The sequence below is a fragment of the Telopea speciosissima genome, chromosome 3, assembly GCF_018873765.1.
Source record: "Telopea speciosissima isolate NSW1024214 ecotype Mountain lineage chromosome 3, Tspe_v1, whole genome shotgun sequence".
Classification (NCBI taxonomy): Eukaryota; Viridiplantae; Streptophyta; class Magnoliopsida; order Proteales; family Proteaceae; genus Telopea; species Telopea speciosissima.
The window spans coordinates 1,433,180-1,452,268 of record NC_057918.1 but is presented as its reverse complement, the minus strand read 5'-3'; the positions used below and the strand labels follow the sequence as shown (position 1 = coordinate 1,452,268).

The window sequence follows — 19,089 nt, the reverse complement described above, 5'->3', positions numbered from 1 at the left end:
AATAATATAGTGCTCCAATACAAGTGACGGATGAGTATTTTCAAAAAAGAAGGGTGAGTTGAATATTATTCAATTTTCAGGGGGTGTCGTGTAATTTACCCTTTATATTTGCATAGACACTTTTCAATCATAAGTTACATATTTTTTTTTTTAAATCTCACCGAATTAATAGACTACTTAAAAATAAAATTAGGGAAAGATGAGGCTATTTGGTCGCTGTGGCGCACAACCCATGCACCCAGACACAGGGCCATGTGAAATAACCACCACGCCTTCAGAGACACAAGGCCCTACGAAAGACCATCACGCCCTTAGAGATTTCTGCATTTCCATTTGAGTGCAGCAATGGTCATTTCACAGGACCATGTGTCTAGACACAAGGGTCGTGCCCTGCATGCGACTAGGTAACTTATCTTCTCCCATAAAATTATTTCACTATGTGTTTAAAATTAATAATATATTATATTTTAATATTTATATTTAATTTTACTATTTGCACAAACACTCTAAATCACATGATACATTAAAATAAAATTATTTCAATATGTACTTAGACTAAGGCTGCGTTTGGTAACGGTCTGAACAAAGAACGCCCGTTCTTAATTAAAAACGTTCTTTTACGTTCTTGGTCTACAATGGTATTCTGAGACCGAAAATGACCGTTTGGTAACGTTCTCAAGAACGTTGTTCAGAACGAAAATAGTGTTTGGTAAAATCTGTTCTTCTCTATTTGATATTAATTACAATAATACCATTTCTTTGTCAATTATACCAAAAAAAGACTTGTAAAATCTTTTTCTCTTACCAACCTTAAAATATCTCATTAAAATAACCAAAGTAAGTATAAAAAGATGTCAAATTTCAAAGATGCCATTAAAATTGGATTCTTGAGTGGATTAGTGGTATAACTAACTATGCTATGAACAGTTGAATAAAGAAGGCCTTGGTGGACTCGAACCACCATCCTCTTGGAACATGCTCATGTTCCAAGTGCTCTACCAATTTGAGCTAAAGGCCCATCAAGTTGTCAATGAATTAACACAACAGATTAAACCAAATTACATTCTCCATTCTTTTGGATTCTAGAAAGCCAAGCGATTCCATAGATTGAATAATCTTAACTAACTGAAGCACTTGGCTATTTTGGACATCAGAAGTAAAGAAATTTTTTGTTTTTCAAAGAAAAGGTTATTAGTACAAATAGAAAAATGGTGGTGCCAATGCCAGAACCTTTTGAAATTGGTCCTAAGAGATAACATAGATGGGCCCTGCTCTTACCTGCCATTCATTGCTTCCTTTCTCAGTAATTTCTATCTTCCCCAATCCCCTTTCTCCTATGTGAGTGGAAAAAAGTAAAGGAAGAAAAGGTATGGAAATGAAAGTTGAATCAACTTATAATTTAAAGGGCAATCATATGATAGTCCCTCCTAGGCTACCCAGATTAGAAATCAAAAGGTCAGGGTTGAACCATTCTCCCCTGTCATACCCAGATCAATATCATCCAATCAAGTCCTTCTGGTCTGAAGATCACATCTCATGATCAATATCTTATTAAAATCTGACCTGTTTCAAATTCTCTTGGATGGTTTTCACAGTGACAGATTTGGAAACCAGATTTAAAAATAAATTTAATAACAGCAAATCAAAGTTTCAGATATGGTCCAAAAGCTGGTCGAAGGTTCAATTATATGGAGAAGAATGGTTTCCCAAATTTTGGCTCAAATTTGATGGACATATCTGAAGTAAATAGTGTTGGAATCTGATCAGATTTCTTGTTTGGGAGATATCACCAGTTTCCCAAATTTTGGTGGTTTTGAATGTAGACAAGAAAATAGAGAATATGAATACTATAGATGTGGGTACTCAAAGTACTCCACCTGAACTCAGCTCAAGTAGTCCAAGCCCTGCTTCAACACCTTCCATTAAAGAGAGAGCTTTGAAGCAATGTGAAATTGAAAGTGGAGAGTCAACTAATTCCAGTTCAAAACCCAAATCAGAGGAAGATCAGGTATGCCCATCATAAAAACTCAGTTGTGGATTGCTTTTTTTTTTTTGAATGTTTTATGGCTTAAACAAATGATGAATTGAAATGGAATTACAGTCAGATTCATAGGAATAATAGATAGTTTGGGCACAAAAAACTAAGGATTAACTGCTAAAAATTAAAAAAAAAACCCTAATTATCTGACTCTAGGTTCCCAAATGACACACTATAATAAGCTTGGGGAGCAATCTCTCACAATTGTCCTCCACAAGAGAACTTCAAACAAAAATCATATCAGAACAGAACAACTAGCAGTTCAATATCACCGAACTCAACAAAGCAAATAGTAGAATGGCTGCAATGCATAAATATGAAGGCACAAAGGGAACTAGAGTATATTACAGCTACAACATAATAATTCAGTGATCATAATTCGATAAAAGTTGAGTACTAGAATCCCTCGCCCGTGAACCCTAAAAGATGAAAATAAAAAAGGTAAAAACAAAAATAAAACATAAACAAAGAAAAGAGAGACTTGAGCTACCTTGACCACATTTTGATGGCGGAGATGAGACAGATGAGTAACTTCTCTAGTGAACTGCTTCTCCAGCCGAGCCGCTATGGCTCCATTTTCGTCGTCATCAGGTGGGCTAAGAATCTTCATAGCAACAGATTCATCCTTATAAATTCCATGGTAAATTCGATTGTGAGCTCCGATGGCAAACTTAAGCCCATAGAACAATTGAGAGAGATCAACCTTGAATTCATCTGCAACAGTTTCCACCGCAGTGACCCTTCCTCCTCCATGATCAAAGTACTTCGTCCACGATGACTCCCTTCGGCTATTCAATTTATCAGAAATCGAAGTTGACGACAACGTGGAATCCGATGCCCGAGTACGATGAGAATCTCTAGCGAAAATCTTCCCTGGAATCTTTCCATCGGGTTCTTTTCTTTGCGGGCCTGGAGTAGAAAATCTTCTCTTCTCAGATTGAGCTTCCTTAAATGAATTCGAGAGATTAGTGTCAGGCAGAGGAGATAAAGATCTGGTGGCCAGATTACGTTGCAACTGTCTGGTATGCATAGAATCACGATTAAGCCCCGAATTTAACTGCGAACCGCGTTCCTGTTGGATGGAATACCTCGATTTCAACCTGGGATCACGATTAAGCCCCAAATCTCTACAGCAGCTTTCTAATCTTCGTCAAAGCATAAAAAACTCCTTCAAATTCCAGGTCTCGCAATCGGATTCGTGAGACAAAACCGTGTGTAACAGTATAGATTTGTCAGATCTGGGCTTTCCAAAACCATAAACAAACTTCACAAACAGAGATGAGAGAGAGAGAGAGAGAGAGAGAGAGAGAGAGAGAGAGAGAGAGAGAGAGAGAGAGAGAGAGCGAGACAGAGAGAGGAAAAGAGCGAGAGAGAGTTGCAGAGAATGCGCCAAATGATTTGCAGAGACTGCGAGAGAGAGAGAGATAGAGAGAGGAAGAGAGTGAGAGAGTGAGAGAGTGAGAGAGTGAGAGAGTGAGAGAGTGAGAGGGAGAGAGAACCAGAGAGATATGAGAGAGTGGTTTGAAGTTCTTACCTTGAAGCCGGAGTTGCAGATAGAGGTCTCCCCCTCAGCTGCTCCTTCTCTTCCCCTTCTCTTCCCAACTTTTGATTGCAAGGAGCCTTCTCCAACTTCATGGGTTTTCACGGGTTTCATCGATTTTAGATCGTCTAATCGTTCTCGTTCTTTACAGACCGTCTCTGAGACGGTCTGCAAAGAACGTTCTTTTGGTGCTCCAGACCTCCGGTTCGTTCTAAAAGAACGAAAAAATGAACCGCAAAGTCAAACACTTTTTCATGTTTTTTTGTTTTTTTTGAACAAAAGAACTGTGTTCTGAACGTTACCAAACACACTCTAAAAATATACAATAAAATTGATCAAATTTGCATCGTATACGTCAAATACCATATCTACTAGGGTTGAGAATGGCCATGTGGACATTAGAGTGAATATAAATATTAAAGGTTTAATATAGTATTGATAATTATAAATGAAAAGGAAGGTTGCCAGATTGTCTAGCCCTTGTGCTAATGCGATAGCCAATGAGAGCACGCGCATAGGCATCTAAAGGGATGGTGTGATATTTCATCCTCACTGTGTCTAGATGCGCAAGGATCATGCGATCTGGCATCAATCCTCAACTCTAATTGTAATAGAATTTAAGGCTCTGTTTGTCTCGGTATAAAATATTACCTGGAAAATCTTCCTTGGTAAATGTAAAATTTTATATGTTGAAAAAAATTTCAATGCTTTTTCCATAAAAAAAAGCACTAGAACACTTTTCAACATGTAAAATTTTACTTGTCAAATTTTTTGAAGTCAAAATTTTTTAGGTAAAATTTTACACTGAAACAAACAGAGCGAGTTGAAAATGGATTAAATTATAATTGAATGGATACCGACACATTTCTTCCTCTGATATGGTGTGTTGTACTAGATCTTAATCCTCTCCAATTCCCTAAACTATGCAGTTCCGCAGTTCAGGGTGGAGTTCCACACTGTTAGATGTCTGGTCTACCATGTGTTAGCATCTTCACTCGAACTGCCGCACTCCACAGTTTTAGGGAATTGGAGAGGACTATTCCGTGTTGTACCTGTTGGTGACCCAACCTCGATTCCAAGGGCTTATCAGACCCCGTCAAGTTATTTTGCCTGGATGACACGTGGCATTATGGTCAATGCCCGAGACGTTGGATAGTTTCGGGAAATCTGGTTGTATTATATTTTAGCCATCACACGAGTCGCGTGGGTGTCGATAGGTGAGGAGAGCGTTATGGGGCTGACTTTGAGTTTTGATGGAATGACGTCATATTTTTCTTAATTTTTTCAGTGTTTAGTGTGAGAAAGTTTTCCCCCACCCACTGTGGAGGGAGGAAAACTCTATCCCTTATTTTATTGGCTTCAAATTTAAAGTTTAAACAAATGCCATTTATTTAGTGTTAGAAACGATGCCTAGTGGCATGGCGTCTACACCTAAACACAAAGGGAGGGGGTGGGCATGAAGAACTCATCCTGGATGATGCCCCTGTGTGCACCCTGAGGGGCCATGTGATTGGGTATCATTCTTCCTCCCTTATTTTATATTTATTTGCGGCTAAGTTGATGAAGATTGAAAAAAAAAATTGAAAAATAATATAAAAAAGAGGAACGCATTCTTTGTTAGGGGTGGGGTGGAGCTCTCATTTCACCCCATCTTGTGTGTGGGTTGCGGCTGCACTATTTGATATGCTCTTTTTTTCTCATTGAAAAAAACATTTAAAAGAAAAAAAACGCTGCTTGATCATACGCCCCTACACCTAGGCACAAGGTTGTTGAAACAACCACCACACCCCCATGTTAGAAGTCTGGCGCATGCTTCCATTGATCATGCATTGGGAATCGTTATCTCCTCTAATTCGCAGTCTGCTCCAATTTCCTCCAATTCCTCACATAGAAGTGGAAATAATCACCCTACCCCCTTGCCCGAACACACTGCCCAAGGTGGGGTAGGGTGGTCATTTCCGCTCCTATGTGAGGAATTAGAGGGAATTGGAGCAGCCAGTAAATTAGAAGGAATAATTATTCCATGCACTGGTGCAAAGGCAACAGGACAGCGTTCTCGCTCCCAAAATTTAATTTTAAGAGAAAAATTATCTTGACCAAGCACAAAGGGTATATTAGCATCTTCTCTCTCTCTCTCCCCTTTGGTATAGAATGACCTCTCTATCCCTATTTAAGAAACCATTTTGTCGTTCAACGTTGGTGCATGTGCAGGATGCCACGTATTTAGAAATCCCTCTGCATAAATAGAAAGAGGATTTCCCACACCGACGGTATAAGAGAATCTCTCCTACCTGACACCAACCATGGTTCATGGAACAATTTTATCCAGTAATCACTGCATGACCCATATAGTTAGGATGTTAAGGACACGAGAAAGTATCCAACACTGTCCGCGTAGCATATACAGCTGGCCAATCACAATCGTTGTTTGGCGGTAGATAAACATAGGAGTGATAGTATGGCATGAGATAGAACGTTGCACATCATAAGTAAAACAAACAGAATCATAAGGAAGGACTAATGTTTTGGGGTGGGAGAAATCTATTTTATTCTAACGGAAAGGGAAGTTGTCAACCAATGGGCTTTTACACACCACAAGCTACCATGTGTGACTAAACACTTGTTCACATATTTTTGTTATTCCATTTGGACATCTAAAAGAGTTGGATGAAGATAATAATTTGTAATGTTATTTGAATGTAAAGGAGGATAAGACTCAAATTAAGAAAAAATTACTATAGATTTTATATCCTTAATATAAAAATTATTTTCAAATTTAAATTAAAAGTAATTTCTATTTTGAATAGAATCTGAGATAATTATTCACACACGCACGTATGCACATATTTATTGATAAACAAGAGAATTCTTTTTTAGGGTAGAATATAAATAAGACAAATTAGAAAATGAAAATAAGGACTGCCCACCAAATACCAATGGATTCAGATCCTCTACGGTTGGGCTGCCCCGTCCTACAAGGCAAAAAATAATCGCCATACCCCCACTTGGGTAGGGGTAAAGTGGTCATTTTACACCTTACCGTGTCAATATAGCACGGCAGGAAGGGGCAACTCGACAGTACGGGATCCAAATTGAATACCAATAGGCCTGTTATTATTATTTTAAACAGGCTATTGGCCAGAGAAAAAGAGTTGAGGATTAATGGGGAATTTTGAAATTGTGAGAGGCTGAATTAAGGAAACACCACCTACACTGTCATTAAATTAACGATATGGATATAGTTGGGCCGGGCCGTTGCCTCCATGTGTCAAGCAGTGAGACAAGGTTTAATTTTTTTGACTATGTAAGCTGCAGCCTAGTCAACCGACGGCACAGACCACTCCTGTTCTATCTTTTAATAATGAAAAGAAGAAAAATCCGTTTGCTTTGGTAATCAAATAAAATAAATAAATAATTAAACACAATAATAATTAAACTATGGGTGTCAATTTTCAGCTCGATCCGCTTACCAATCAGAATAAATTAAAATCTAACCAAAAGAATGAATCAAAGGAATAATTTTCTAGACCTATTGGATAAAAAAATATATATTATAAAACATGTAGATTTGACTTTGATTAGTTTGAGTATAATAATATTTTTTTTGATAACCGTTTGAGTATAATATTATGGATCAAACCAAAACCAAACTATTAAGTAGAATTTGATTTCATTTGGTTTTGATTGGATTTGATTTAGTTTCTATCGGATTGATTTAATAGACCCGTATCAATTTGCTATTAGGTTTTCATCAGTTCGATATCACTTAAATAATAAAAAAAATATTTGTATTGACTTCTTTTATTTTTATTAATTTTTTTGGAGGGTGGTTGGTTCAATTTTAATCAGGTTTCATTTTTGATTTCATAAACCCTAACCAAAGCCAATTCAGGGTTTGATTTGATTTTAAATTAGGAAAAATTAAGTAGATCCATCAAATAAGAAAAAAATATTACAAAACAAATAAGTTTACAAGAAAAATTAAATGTAAACAAAGTCAAACCTATAATAATTTTTCTTATCTAAATAGTAAGTACATCTAGAAAATTATTCCTTGTTTTTTTAATCATTCAACGTTCTCCTGTTGCAATACGCGGTACGATATTCATGGATACCTTTTAGCTAGGGAGTTTCCTTGGTCCCCGGTTTCCCTAGCCTATTAAACCCTTTGAACGAGACACAACGATAAAGGCTAAAGAGTGGGAAGAAGACCGGTCCACACTCTACTACTTACACCCTTTTGTACGAGATATAATGGTAAAGGCTAGAAGACTATGAAAAGAGTAGAAGGATGGCCGGTCAAAACCTACCCTCTACTCCCTAGTGCCCAGCTCCTCCCTCCCTCCCAGAGTCCTAGAAGATGAATAAGATTGTGGTGCGTACATGGTTTATGACCGTTCATGATTAAGGAATCGTTCCTTTTCAATTCCTTCAATTCCTCACATAGGATATGGAAATAATCATTCTAGTTTCTATCCGAAAACATTGCCCAAGGTGAGGTCCATTCCCTCCTATTAGAGGAATTGAAGGAATTAAAGGTACCCATAAATTGAAGGTGATATTTTTGCATACATAAAGCATATGGACTAGGGATATTGAGGATTCATCCCTAGTACAAGGATGATCCAACAACTCTCAACCCCCAATCCGAACCATGATTTAGGAATTGTTTCAACGGATATCGATACTTGGCTGATATGATATAGATATGTATCTTAGAATTGGTATTGATATTGATATTGGTATTGATGCGACCGATATTTAGAACTACATCCATAGTATGGTTAGATGGCAATGGTTCAACCTCAAACCATCTAATCTTCACCATCCAAACAAATTTCTTGGGTCAGGTTTTATCCGTGTTACTACTAGAGTCTGGATCACCTATCCGTACATATACTGGGATTTTGTCCCTTCAAAGCAAGTACCTTTATTTTCCAACCAGTGTATTGTTGGTAGGCCTGTAAACAGATCGGATTCGGCTCGGATGTAATCGGATTCGGATATTTTCTGGTCAAATACAAATACTTCTAAACGGATTTGGATGTTGATCGAATTCGGATTTTTGACCATCCGTTTACACCTCTACCTTGTGTAACCCGAACCTTCCTCCCCCTAGTGGATACAATTCACTCTCAATCCATAGTTTTAGATCATGATTCTCTTCTCCTCATATTGTAGAATCTATTGAATCTTCAAAAACCCTCAAGATCATTATTTACTTAATTTTTATAATTAAGTATTCGAATTTGGATTTTTATCGGATAATTCGGATTTTTTTTCTCGAATATCTCTAATCGAATACGGATGCCCCAAAACGGATACGGATGCGGATTGAATTCGGATTTTCGATTATCCATTTACAGCCCTAATTGTTGGTTCACCCTCTAGGTTGGCAATGTGACAAGTTTGAAGCCCTTCATTGATCATATGATCCACCTCATATTTAATCAAATCCCCTCATATCTTTACCAATTGAATTAAATTGTCTAGCTAGAGTTTGACTTTTCTCTCTCTCTCTCTCTTAGGTGTTGGAGAATGGAGATTTATATAAATCATGATCAAATCATTTACCATACATAGAAGATGATATCCTATTTTGAACCGAAAAGTAGCATACGATCGAAAGTTTTTTGTCTTTGTTTTGTAAATTGGTGTAATTTTTTTTGGGGGAAGGGGGGGGGGGGGGAGATGTTTTATGAATAAGCGACGTAGAGGAGTGCACCAATAAGGTGCAATAAAGTTGTATTGTAAATTGAAAGACAACGATGTCATTTCATGTGAGGAAGATAGAGATAAACACAATGATGCCAGCATATCCTACTCAATATGAGCTATAAAAGAAATCACATGCCTTTTTCTTGTTAATTGATGTAATATTTTTTATATTCATTTAACACAGATTCTTAATAAAATCACTGTGTAAATCCAAATGGGAGAACCTAAGCTTGAACTTTGAACCAGTCAAACTCAAAATCATTATACCTTATCGTTTAATTATACTTGTACCAAGGATATGCTATGCTAGTAGGCCTTCCTGATACACTCTAATAGACAATCTCTTATAGTTTATAATATTTTTTATTAAGTAAACTAGTTTTATAATTTAGGGCAAATTTCACGGACACCCTTTATAAAACTATTCGAAAAGACAAGTACATCCTAAATTTTGTTAAAATGGCACAGACTACCCTTATTTTATATTTATTTTCAACTTAATCCACTCCGTTAGGTATGTGCAGTTAATTGGCTGTTAACTCTTTTATAATGGCAAAATTACCCTTACCATAGGGTGAACTTCCTATTATACCCTTACGGTTAAATCCCCAATATCCCAAATACAAACCAGCAACACCGGTGGTCGGAGCAGACTTTCTCGTAGCGTTCATAGAGATCAGAGAAAATTTCCAGATTATATCATGCGTTTAAGTTTATTACAGGCAAAACTACTCATGACTGATTCCATTAAAATTTTTTTGGCAAAACCCTTATCAAAGGCGGACGAAAAAAACACTAAAGAAACAGAGTGAATCCAATGGAAAGGATTCATTAATCGGTCTCATAGGGCGCAACCACACACCACCTTGAGGAAAATCCCAAGCTTAAAAATATCCAACTCCAAGTTATCTGGAACTCAAAAAATGTTCACGGGTTTTGAGTCAGAATCATTGTAACGGAGGAACCCACCAACACATCACAATGACATAAAAAAGGGGGAAAAAATGAAAAAAGTAGTAGTGATGTAGCTTTATCTTTCTCAGCTTCTCCAGAACCCAAAGAAATCTGAAAAATTCCAACTTTTTTCCTTCATTTCATCATTTTCTTCCTCTCCTCTCATTTCCAACTCAAATCCATCGCCGACTTGCAACCCAAATCCCTCTCTGCAACTCAAAGACCTGTTCCATCGTCGTTCTGCAACCCAAAATTGTTTGGTTTTCAGAGATAAAACCTAAAATGGTTAGATTCAAAATCGATTTGAACTGAAACCTTAACAAATCCCAGTCTTCTTCCTTCGACGCTCTGAACCATCGCAACCGCTCCAAAATCCCCAGTCCTATTCATCGTCGGGCTCTCACCATTTTAAATCTCCAGTCCTATTCACCGTCGCAGAGAAGAAGGGAGCGATGGAGTCTGAAGCACCGTGAAATCAACCATAGATTTCACCGAGAGAATTGAACTCAGAAGAAAAATAGTCTTTTAAGCTCTAATCGATCTTCCCAACAATCAACGTTGGAGTAATAACTGTAGAAATCTGAAATTAGTGGCGGTCGGAGAGACAGTGGTGGCCGGTGATGAGGAAGTTCGATTTGGGAAGATGATGGAATCTTAGTAATTTTTATTTAAATTACTAAGAGGGTAAAATTGTCATTTTATCTTTAGGGTAACCTTGCTTAACGTCAAGGGGAAGGTTGCTATTTTGATAAAATTTAAGATGTACTTGCCATTTCGAATAGTTACAAGGGGTGTCCATGAAATTTGCCCTATAATTTATAGTAATTATTTGTAGTGACACAATCCCTCTAGATGAACCCATGTCGCGATGTTTTTACTTACCATGTGGCAATTTAGTTGGTAATCCAATATTATAGAGACATCTAAACTCATATCATAAATTTCAGCCCCAAAGCATTAAACCAAGTGATAAAATTAACTAATTAGTTTTAATAAAGATTTGAACCTTTGGACTTTTGGAGATTTAGAAAGATAAGATTCAATAGGTGGTGGGCCATACAATTATTGCGTCAACAAAACTCTACATTTTTCCTTTGGTACATACAAGCTTAGGCTTTTATTAGTGATATAAGAGATGGATAAATAAATAAGTTGTTAGATGGAACATGATTAATGAGTGTTGACGAGAGAGAAATGAAGATGAGAGAAGATTAACTACTCTTATCAACCAAACAACTCTCTCTCTCTCTTTTCCTTTCTCCAACTTATTATTGTTTTATCAACCAACAAAAAAAAAACCTTATTACTGTCACGTTTTTCATATGTTTATGGATAATCTTACTTTGTTGTACTTGTAAATTGAGGTGTTTTTAATTTTTTTTATTTTCCCTCATTTTTATTTCGACAAGATATGCTAGCCTGCTAGGTGGTTGAGGAGCTTCGACCATTCAAAAAACTGAAGCCTAACCACCACTACCACCCCATACTCCCCCCCCCCCCCCACCCCCACCCCGACCCCCACGCCTAAAAAAAAAAAAAAAAAAAATTGATTATAGAAATGGCGCGTAAGATTAATCTACACATAAAGATAGGATAAATAAATTGGGTGATTAGTTTCTTGTCTCCCACACAATGTTGAGGTCAGTCAACAAATAATGGGCCTAAGGCCCACTGGGTATGAGAATACTTAAAAGTTAAAACAGAGCAATCCCATGCATATGTCATACCCCGTGACAGTGCATCTTGGCCGTCCATGGTGTTCCACTTATGCTTCCTATGACCTTATCCCATCTTTCTGCATCGACAACCAAATCCAAATCTGATTAGGCACGCTACGAGTGATGTAGTTTAATATATATATATATATATGTTTTTGGAAAAGTTCTATTCTTAAAATAGGAAACTAAATCTACGATAACAAGGGTCAGAGAGTACCGTTTAATTCAAGGATAAAAAATGACCATTTAACTCTGGGTCGCTTGGGGACTCACTCAATCACAAGAAGACTTCAAACCCAAATGCAAACTCACTTACAAGAAGAAGTTACATTGGAATACAATTCTTCTTCTCTCTTTACTTCATAATATAAATATATAGAGGGCATGAAGAACTAGTTGTTAGACAAGAGCAATTGAAATAAAACTATTGGAAAAAACCATTGAAATATAACCAGTGAAAATTAATGACATGTGAATTTATAGCCTCATCATTCCCCCCACTTTAAAATTTGTTTTTGAGTTTGATGTAGTCATATTTATCGTGCAAGTGTCATGATCAAGTTTTTTCAACTCATGTTCTATATATTGACATGGTACTAAAAACTATATAGAAGCATTTTATTGCAAACATAAGAAATCAAATACAAGATAACAAACATCAGAGACGATCATTTAATTTAAGGGTCAAAGAAGACAGCCCCACACTTGATTGAGTGAGTCTCCAAGCGATCCCAGAGTTAAACTAGTTTAATCACAAGAGGACCCCAAAATTAAATGAGAATTCCACTCAACCCAAGAGTGAAACTCACTCATCACAAGAGGTTACATTGGAATCAAATCCTTCTTCTCCCTTTACTTCAGGGTACAAATATATATAGGGAAGGGAGACCTAGCTGTTGGAAAATTAATGAATAGTAAATTTATTGTTTCATCAAATTGAGTTATGGGCAATCTGAGCCAAACTCGGTCTAAACATTTAAAATTAAGTAATTTTTTTTTAACAGGATTTGATCAAAATCGGTTGAACCCTAGAAATTTAATAATGTTTTAAACGATAAATGAACAAAAACTAGATTCAAATTAGCTGTCAAAATAATCTTAAAGAGTCTAATGTAGAATACCTTGTTGCAAAGATTTTACATGAAAGCTATAAAATTTTGTAAACAGGTAAACTCCACAAAACTGAAAGACTCTTGGCGAGATGCATACACTCCTCTTCTTTTTTGGTGGATCAACATAAACTCCTAGAGGTTCCTTCATTCAAACCAACCGTTGGATGAAAGGTTCGCCTTTGGATTAACCATTGGATTATGTTTAAACTTCGAAGAGTGATGCATTATAGTGTGGAGTGTGGACAAAACCACCAAATTTCAACGCCAACAAAATGTCATGTGGTAGGTAATTAGCTGTTAAATAGGCCATTAAGGAAACATTCACTCATATATACGTTAATAAATATTCCGCCGCCACATTAGAATTAAGGAAGATTTTTTGTTTCTTCTATTACCCTTTAATGGTATATCATTATCACTCCTTATTCATTAGATTCAGCTAATTCCAATCCCACTAGATTGGTTTTGTCATAGGATAAGTTTTTGTTCAGCTGAGACTGTTTTGCGTGATGGACAAGTCCTTACAGACATGGTTTTAGTGCACGGTATCAGAATGGGTATCGGCAACATGTAAAACTAATACGTTATCGACCTGAATCAGACAAAATTATCCCTAAAATTCTTTTAAAATGAGTTTTTTGACTATTTTACCCCTTGTCCATACCATATTATCGATACGATATCGGCACGGTACCAATTTCGATGACTTGTAAAACCGATACGAACAATACGATACCGATACTTAGAACCATGCTTACAGATACCATCAGCTTGGAGACCCCTCCAATGAAAGACTTTGGAAATGATTTGCTCAAAACTGAAACAAAAGGAAGAATATTAAAATTTTGGGAGCCCAATTCGTAGGACCGGGCTCCTCCCCTATGAGCACCCCGTCCGGGGGTGCCCAGTGAGGCATCTAATCGCAGGGTTGCTCGCAGCGTGCCAAGATACGCACCATGATGGGGCTAAGCACACATCCCAATACGCTGCGAGCAGCCCCATTGTGGGTGTTTCACTGGGCACTCCCCGGATGGGGTGCTCGCAGGAGAGGAGCCAAATCCCAATTCATATACATGTGAAATCTTTCTTAAGTGCCAAATTAATATTGAACACTGCCATGTGAAGGATCCGATAGGGTTTAAAATTTGTGAACAAATAGATCCCTAGGTCACCTACTCATATATCAAGTTTCATCTCTAGACTTTATCACTTGGCAAAGTAATGCTTCAAAAATCAAAGGTTATGACTTGTGTTTAGCCAAAAATATAAAAAAAAAGGTTATGACTTATGAGAGAATATCAAGTAGTTGTCGGAGTATAATAGAGCACATCTATAATCCGATCTCACAGTTGTGTAGCTAAGTGGGAGGGTAAGGATGGCGAGGTTAAACAAGTTTGGGACTCCGGATCACCTATGTGGTTATCCATACATGAAACACTTAATGTATGGTTTCGCGATGCTACCATTAAGAGTACTTTTATGAAAGCAAAAGGACATGTGTCATCACCAAACCATACGTGAGGTTCAAGTACGGATAGGTGATCCATTTTCCCCATTACGGGCCTAGTTAAACGGGTAATGTATATTACCTAAAAAAAAAAAACAGGTAACGTACTGGTGAGACATTTATGCCCTCCCCATTTACCTCTTGACCCACCTAAGTCGGGACATTCAGGTAATTGTAGTGTATCAGTATATGTATAGATTTGGGCTTCAGACTGGGCCATAGGAAATCATAATGCATGGTCTATTCCAACTCAGCCCAACACCCCCTCCCTCGTTTTTGAACTGTTTGTTATGGTTGATAGATAATTGCTGTAACGGGTTGTTTGTTTAGATCGATATTTTGCTGCTTACTTACGGTAAAATTTTCTTGTTTTTGTAAAGGGGAGAATGTTCTCTGGGTGCAGTTCAGGCTGCGCCCATACATGGGCCTGCCACTCAGGAAGGCAGAATGATCATTACGTCCACCCTATTTTATAATATCTTATTAAATATAGGCTTTACCCACCTTGGCTGTCTCCCTATGGTAATGGAATATTTTATCCGTTCCAGGTAAAGAAAGGTAAGGCTTATTCTGTGTGTGTTCTTACCCGTTGCCACTCCATTCCCTAGTTAACTGAGAGAAGATGCCACGTTTCTAGATTTTATTTAGATGGACACTATTAAAACTTCAAATCATCCCCCGAATCGGGATCCGGATCGGTCCGACCGATTCCAATCAATTCTGCCAAAATCAACCAAGAATCGGCTAGATTCTGCCTTAACCCTAGAAATGTAGTATGGATCCATTACTTCAGATCATTGTTAGCAAAAATGCATTTTAAATCTGTTTAAAACTTTGCTTTTATTTTTTTAAAACACGTTGTCTAAATGTATCTCAAATATGGTACAATATGGTTTTAATGTACGGTATCGAAACGGGTATCGGCAACACATAAAACTGATACGATATTGATACAGTATCGGCCTGGATCGGTTGTATCAGACAAATATACCCCTAAATTTTCTTAAAAAATGAGTTTTCTGATCATTTAACCCTTTGTCTGTACCGTGCTACTGATACGATATTAGCACGGTATCAATGACTAGCAAAACCGCTACGTATCGCCCAAAATATAATACTTATACTTAGAACCATGATCTCAAACTAAACGAAAAAAAAAAAAACATGCTTTTATCTTCTATATTTTAAACGTATTCACATTTGTTTGAAACTTAAAAAATGCTACATATATCCTGTGTGTATAATACTCCCTACGTTTTTTTTTTTTTGCTAGATAATCAATTGTTTATGCTAAAACAATTCCTCGTTTTTCTTTTACTATAATTTTTTTTCATAAAATTTACAATGGATTGTGGAATATAAATGTATTTTTTTATTGAAAGAATATGTATGGCTACATGCATTAATGTTGTATGTTATAGTTGTTTTTTAACATTATATGCAAGTATTCAGATTAAAATTTGCTAGTTTTTGACTTTTTTTGGTTTTACTGCATCGTTCATAGTTTCGTACCATTTAAAACCCATACTGTCCTATCCAGTTTTTGCTAACTATGCTCCAGATCAAATCAGCCGATCCTTATTTTTAAGACCACTCCCCACTCCTCACTTTATAAACAAAAAAAAGAATTTACATGAAGCAAAGCAGTTTGTTATGATTCAGAAAACAGAAACTAAATTGGTTTCTGTAAAATGAGAAGGAATACTCAAACAGACATTCTACTCGAAACACCTAAATTCCCCTAGAAATTAGGCATGTGATGCAGATAAATGCCCTGCAGATCAAAATCTAAGAACCCAGAAGTTAAAGGCAAAACATAGACTTTTAATGGGGCCAATAATTTACACAAATTTTCATTTCATATACATTTTCTTCAAAAACTGTGCAGCTGGGTGAGCATGGGAACAAGCTCATCACTTGAAGGCCGGTCTGCCGGCAAATCTGATAGGCACACAACAGCAATCCTCACAGCCATTAGCATCTCATCCTCTTCTCCTTCCTCCCCAAGGATGCTCTTATCTAGTGCTTCTAGTGCCTCCCCTGCTTGCTGCAAATGTCGAAGCCATCGACCCAAACTTCCCCCACCCACTGCTTCTCCAAAGAATGGATCTAAAGGGTCTCTCCCAGTTAGCAGAACCCCCAATACTATTCCAAAACTGAAGATGTCGCTCTTATCTGTATACCTGTTGCAATAGCATCCACACCCACTTAGCTCTGATAGTAATAAAAATTTTAGGAAAGATGTAGGACGTGTTTGATATGCATTAACAGAATAGATTCTTCATCTAGAATATATTCTGAAATCCGATTCTTCTCTATTTCTCGCTTCAGAATGCGTTCTAGATGTAGAATCTACTATTCCGAGAATGCATACCAAACAAAACCGGAGTAGAACAGTTATGTTTGCAGGGCAATGTGGAAGAATAACAAATGCATATACTGAATGTTGGACTAGGTCAATATTCCTAGAATGAACAGTTCAGATAAAAAGGGCAACAAAAACATATTTACGTATGTAATCACAATTCACAAATGCTTCAGCAATACAAGCCCATCAGAGAGTAGGATGGCAATCTTGCATCTGTAGCAAGATTATCAATGAAGTGCTCACATTGCATCTGTATCTATGGGCTTGAGTACGTCTGGTTCTATTAAATTGAAAAATGAAAAAATAAAAATAAAAGCTCAACCTTTGAAGTTAATTGTTCTTGCTATCAAACATCAATTAGACTTTCTTTTACAAAGCAGTTCCTGCCCTGAGAAGAAGTTCAGTAAGTAGTGCTATAGTTTCCAATTCCATTATACAATCTAAGATGGTAAAGGAATAATCAATTTAATCAAGGCCAACCAATTTAATGGAACTCTTACTACAAATAGCAAACAAGACCTATTATGATTGCCACAGGGAAACTGTATGATGTAGAATTTACACATATTCATCACTCCAAGAGAAATTTTAAATTTTGAACCTTCAAAACACAAAATTGAAAAATACACCTACCTGCAGTTCTGGAAACACTCTGGAGCAGTGTAACCTGATGCTCTTGTATCCAAATTGGGAGTAAGCTTGGCCAAACCAATGTCAGACAGCAATGGCTCAAACTCTGGATCTAACATGATATTTGTGGGCTTCAGATTGTGGTGCAGAACTCTAGGGCTGCAGCTAAAATGGAGATGCTGAAGCCCCTTGATCACCCCAACTGCAATTCTGTGCCGAACTTCCCAGCTGAGCCTGAGCTGGTTCTCCCTTACCCTGTTCATTGCGTCTTCAAGGCTACCAGTGGGTATGTAATCATACACCAAAGACAAGCGAATTGGTTCACGAACATAAGCCCTTAAACTCATCAGATTACGATGTTTCAATCCTGCTAACATTTCTAGTTCTTGCTGAATTCGTCTCTTGACTGACTTGCTCTCAATCTCTGGACAACCCTTCTCAAAGGGTTCAAGCCTCTTCACAGCAAAGGCGATTCCTCCATCAAGAACAGCTCTGTAATACTTTCCATTAGGGCTGGACCCAATCAACTGGTGATTGTCGGTTGAGAGAGCCAGTTGCAGAGTCTTAGGATCAATCTTAGGAGTGAAGACCACAGGGCCTTTGAGAACTGGGGTTCTGCTCATGTAACGGAGAACCAGCCGCACCAAGCAAGCAAAAAGAACCGCACAGAATAACCCAGTTAAAATTCCAAACAAAATGCTGAGGCATATCCTCCGAAGACAATTCTTAAAATCGGAAACCCTAGATGGAGATGGGGAACCCGTAGGAATTTGCTCGGTTATCTCTTCTCGGCCTTGGGTGGCAGGAATAAAGAAGAACATAAACAAGGCAAGCAATGTTAGGTTTTTATGGTTTAAACGGCTCTTATATCCTCTCTTATCCATGGAAGTAAAGCACAGAACCCCTGGAACCTCTGAAATCAGGCAATCGGGAAATAAAGGCGAAAATGGGAAAACTTCCAAGAGTTTTTGAAGCTTTTCAAGTAGCAAATGAACCTCAAGACTTCAGACACCTCCAAATCTATAGACTACGAAGCAGAAGACGCTCTCCGTACGTCGTAAATCAATTCAGTTCTCCCAAAGACTCAAAACTACAAAACCGCAACAAAAATGCCCCAATTTCCTCACAGTAAAAGCCAAGCTGCAAAGTAGGGCCACTTTCTATCAACGAAATACAGAATGAAGGGATGGCAACAGTACCCAAAGCAGAATAAAAGTTGATCAATAAATGATATAAACTTAGAAAGTTTCAACTAAGAGATCGTCGAGAATCAAGTAAAAGACGCTTGCAAAAACGAAGCTTCACCACATCAATCTCCCAAGCCGGCAACAAAACTTACCTGACCTTCCAAGAAATCTTCGTAAAAAGTTCAAATAGTTCAACATTCAATGGAAACCAAGACAGCAGGTCTTCAAAAGCTCATAATGCCTTGAAATATCAGTCGTCCAGTTTGAAGCTCACAGAACCTTAAAAATATCTTGTAAGAACAGCTTTAACATACTCT

At 37.4% G+C, this 19,089-nt stretch overlaps 2 protein-coding genes across 2 annotated transcripts; both read right to left on the bottom strand.

The window, feature by feature from the left end:
- Positions 1 to 2,403: 2,403 nt before the first annotated feature.
- LOC122653847 lies at positions 2,404 to 3,673 on the bottom strand. Its single transcript, XM_043847798.1, has 3 exons — positions 3,573 to 3,673; positions 2,529 to 3,057; positions 2,404 to 2,457 (listed from the first exon to the last, which is right to left on the bottom strand). Exons 1-3 carry the CDS (start codon positions 3,671 to 3,673, stop codon positions 2,404 to 2,406), a joined length of 684 nt encoding a protein of 227 aa, XP_043703733.1.
- Positions 3,674 to 16,415: 12,742 nt separating this feature from the next.
- LOC122654032 (inactive leucine-rich repeat receptor-like protein kinase CORYNE) lies at positions 16,416 to 19,089 on the bottom strand. The gene is made up of 2 exons (XM_043848004.1): positions 17,589 to 19,089; positions 16,416 to 16,770 (listed from the first exon to the last, which is right to left on the bottom strand). Exons 1-2 carry the CDS (start codon positions 18,467 to 18,469, stop codon positions 16,461 to 16,463), a joined length of 1,191 nt encoding a protein of 396 aa, XP_043703939.1. The 5' UTR covers positions 18,470 to 19,089; the 3' UTR covers positions 16,416 to 16,460.

Excerpts from the sequence above, each read along its gene's own strand:
- LOC122653847 (XM_043847798.1), bottom strand. The coding sequence starts at position 3,673 with ATGAAGTTGGAGAAGGCTCCTTGCAATCAAAAGTTGGGAAGAGAAGGG. Across the intron at positions 3,058-3,572 it reads TCTGCAACTCCGGCTTCAAG|ACAGTTGCAACGTAATCTGG; the intron begins GTAAGAACTTCA and ends TATGCATACCAG. Across the intron at positions 2,458-2,528 it reads GCCATCAAAATGTGGTCAAG|GGTTCACGGGCGAGGGATTC; the intron begins GTAGCTCAAGTC and ends TTCATCTTTTAG.
- LOC122654032 (XM_043848004.1), bottom strand. The coding sequence starts at position 18,469 with ATGGATAAGAGAGGATATAAGAGCCGTTTAAACCATAAAAACCTAACA. Across the intron at positions 16,771-17,588 it reads GAGTGTTTCCAGAACTGCAG|GTATACAGATAAGAGCGACA; the intron begins GTAGGTGTATTT and ends CTATTGCAACAG.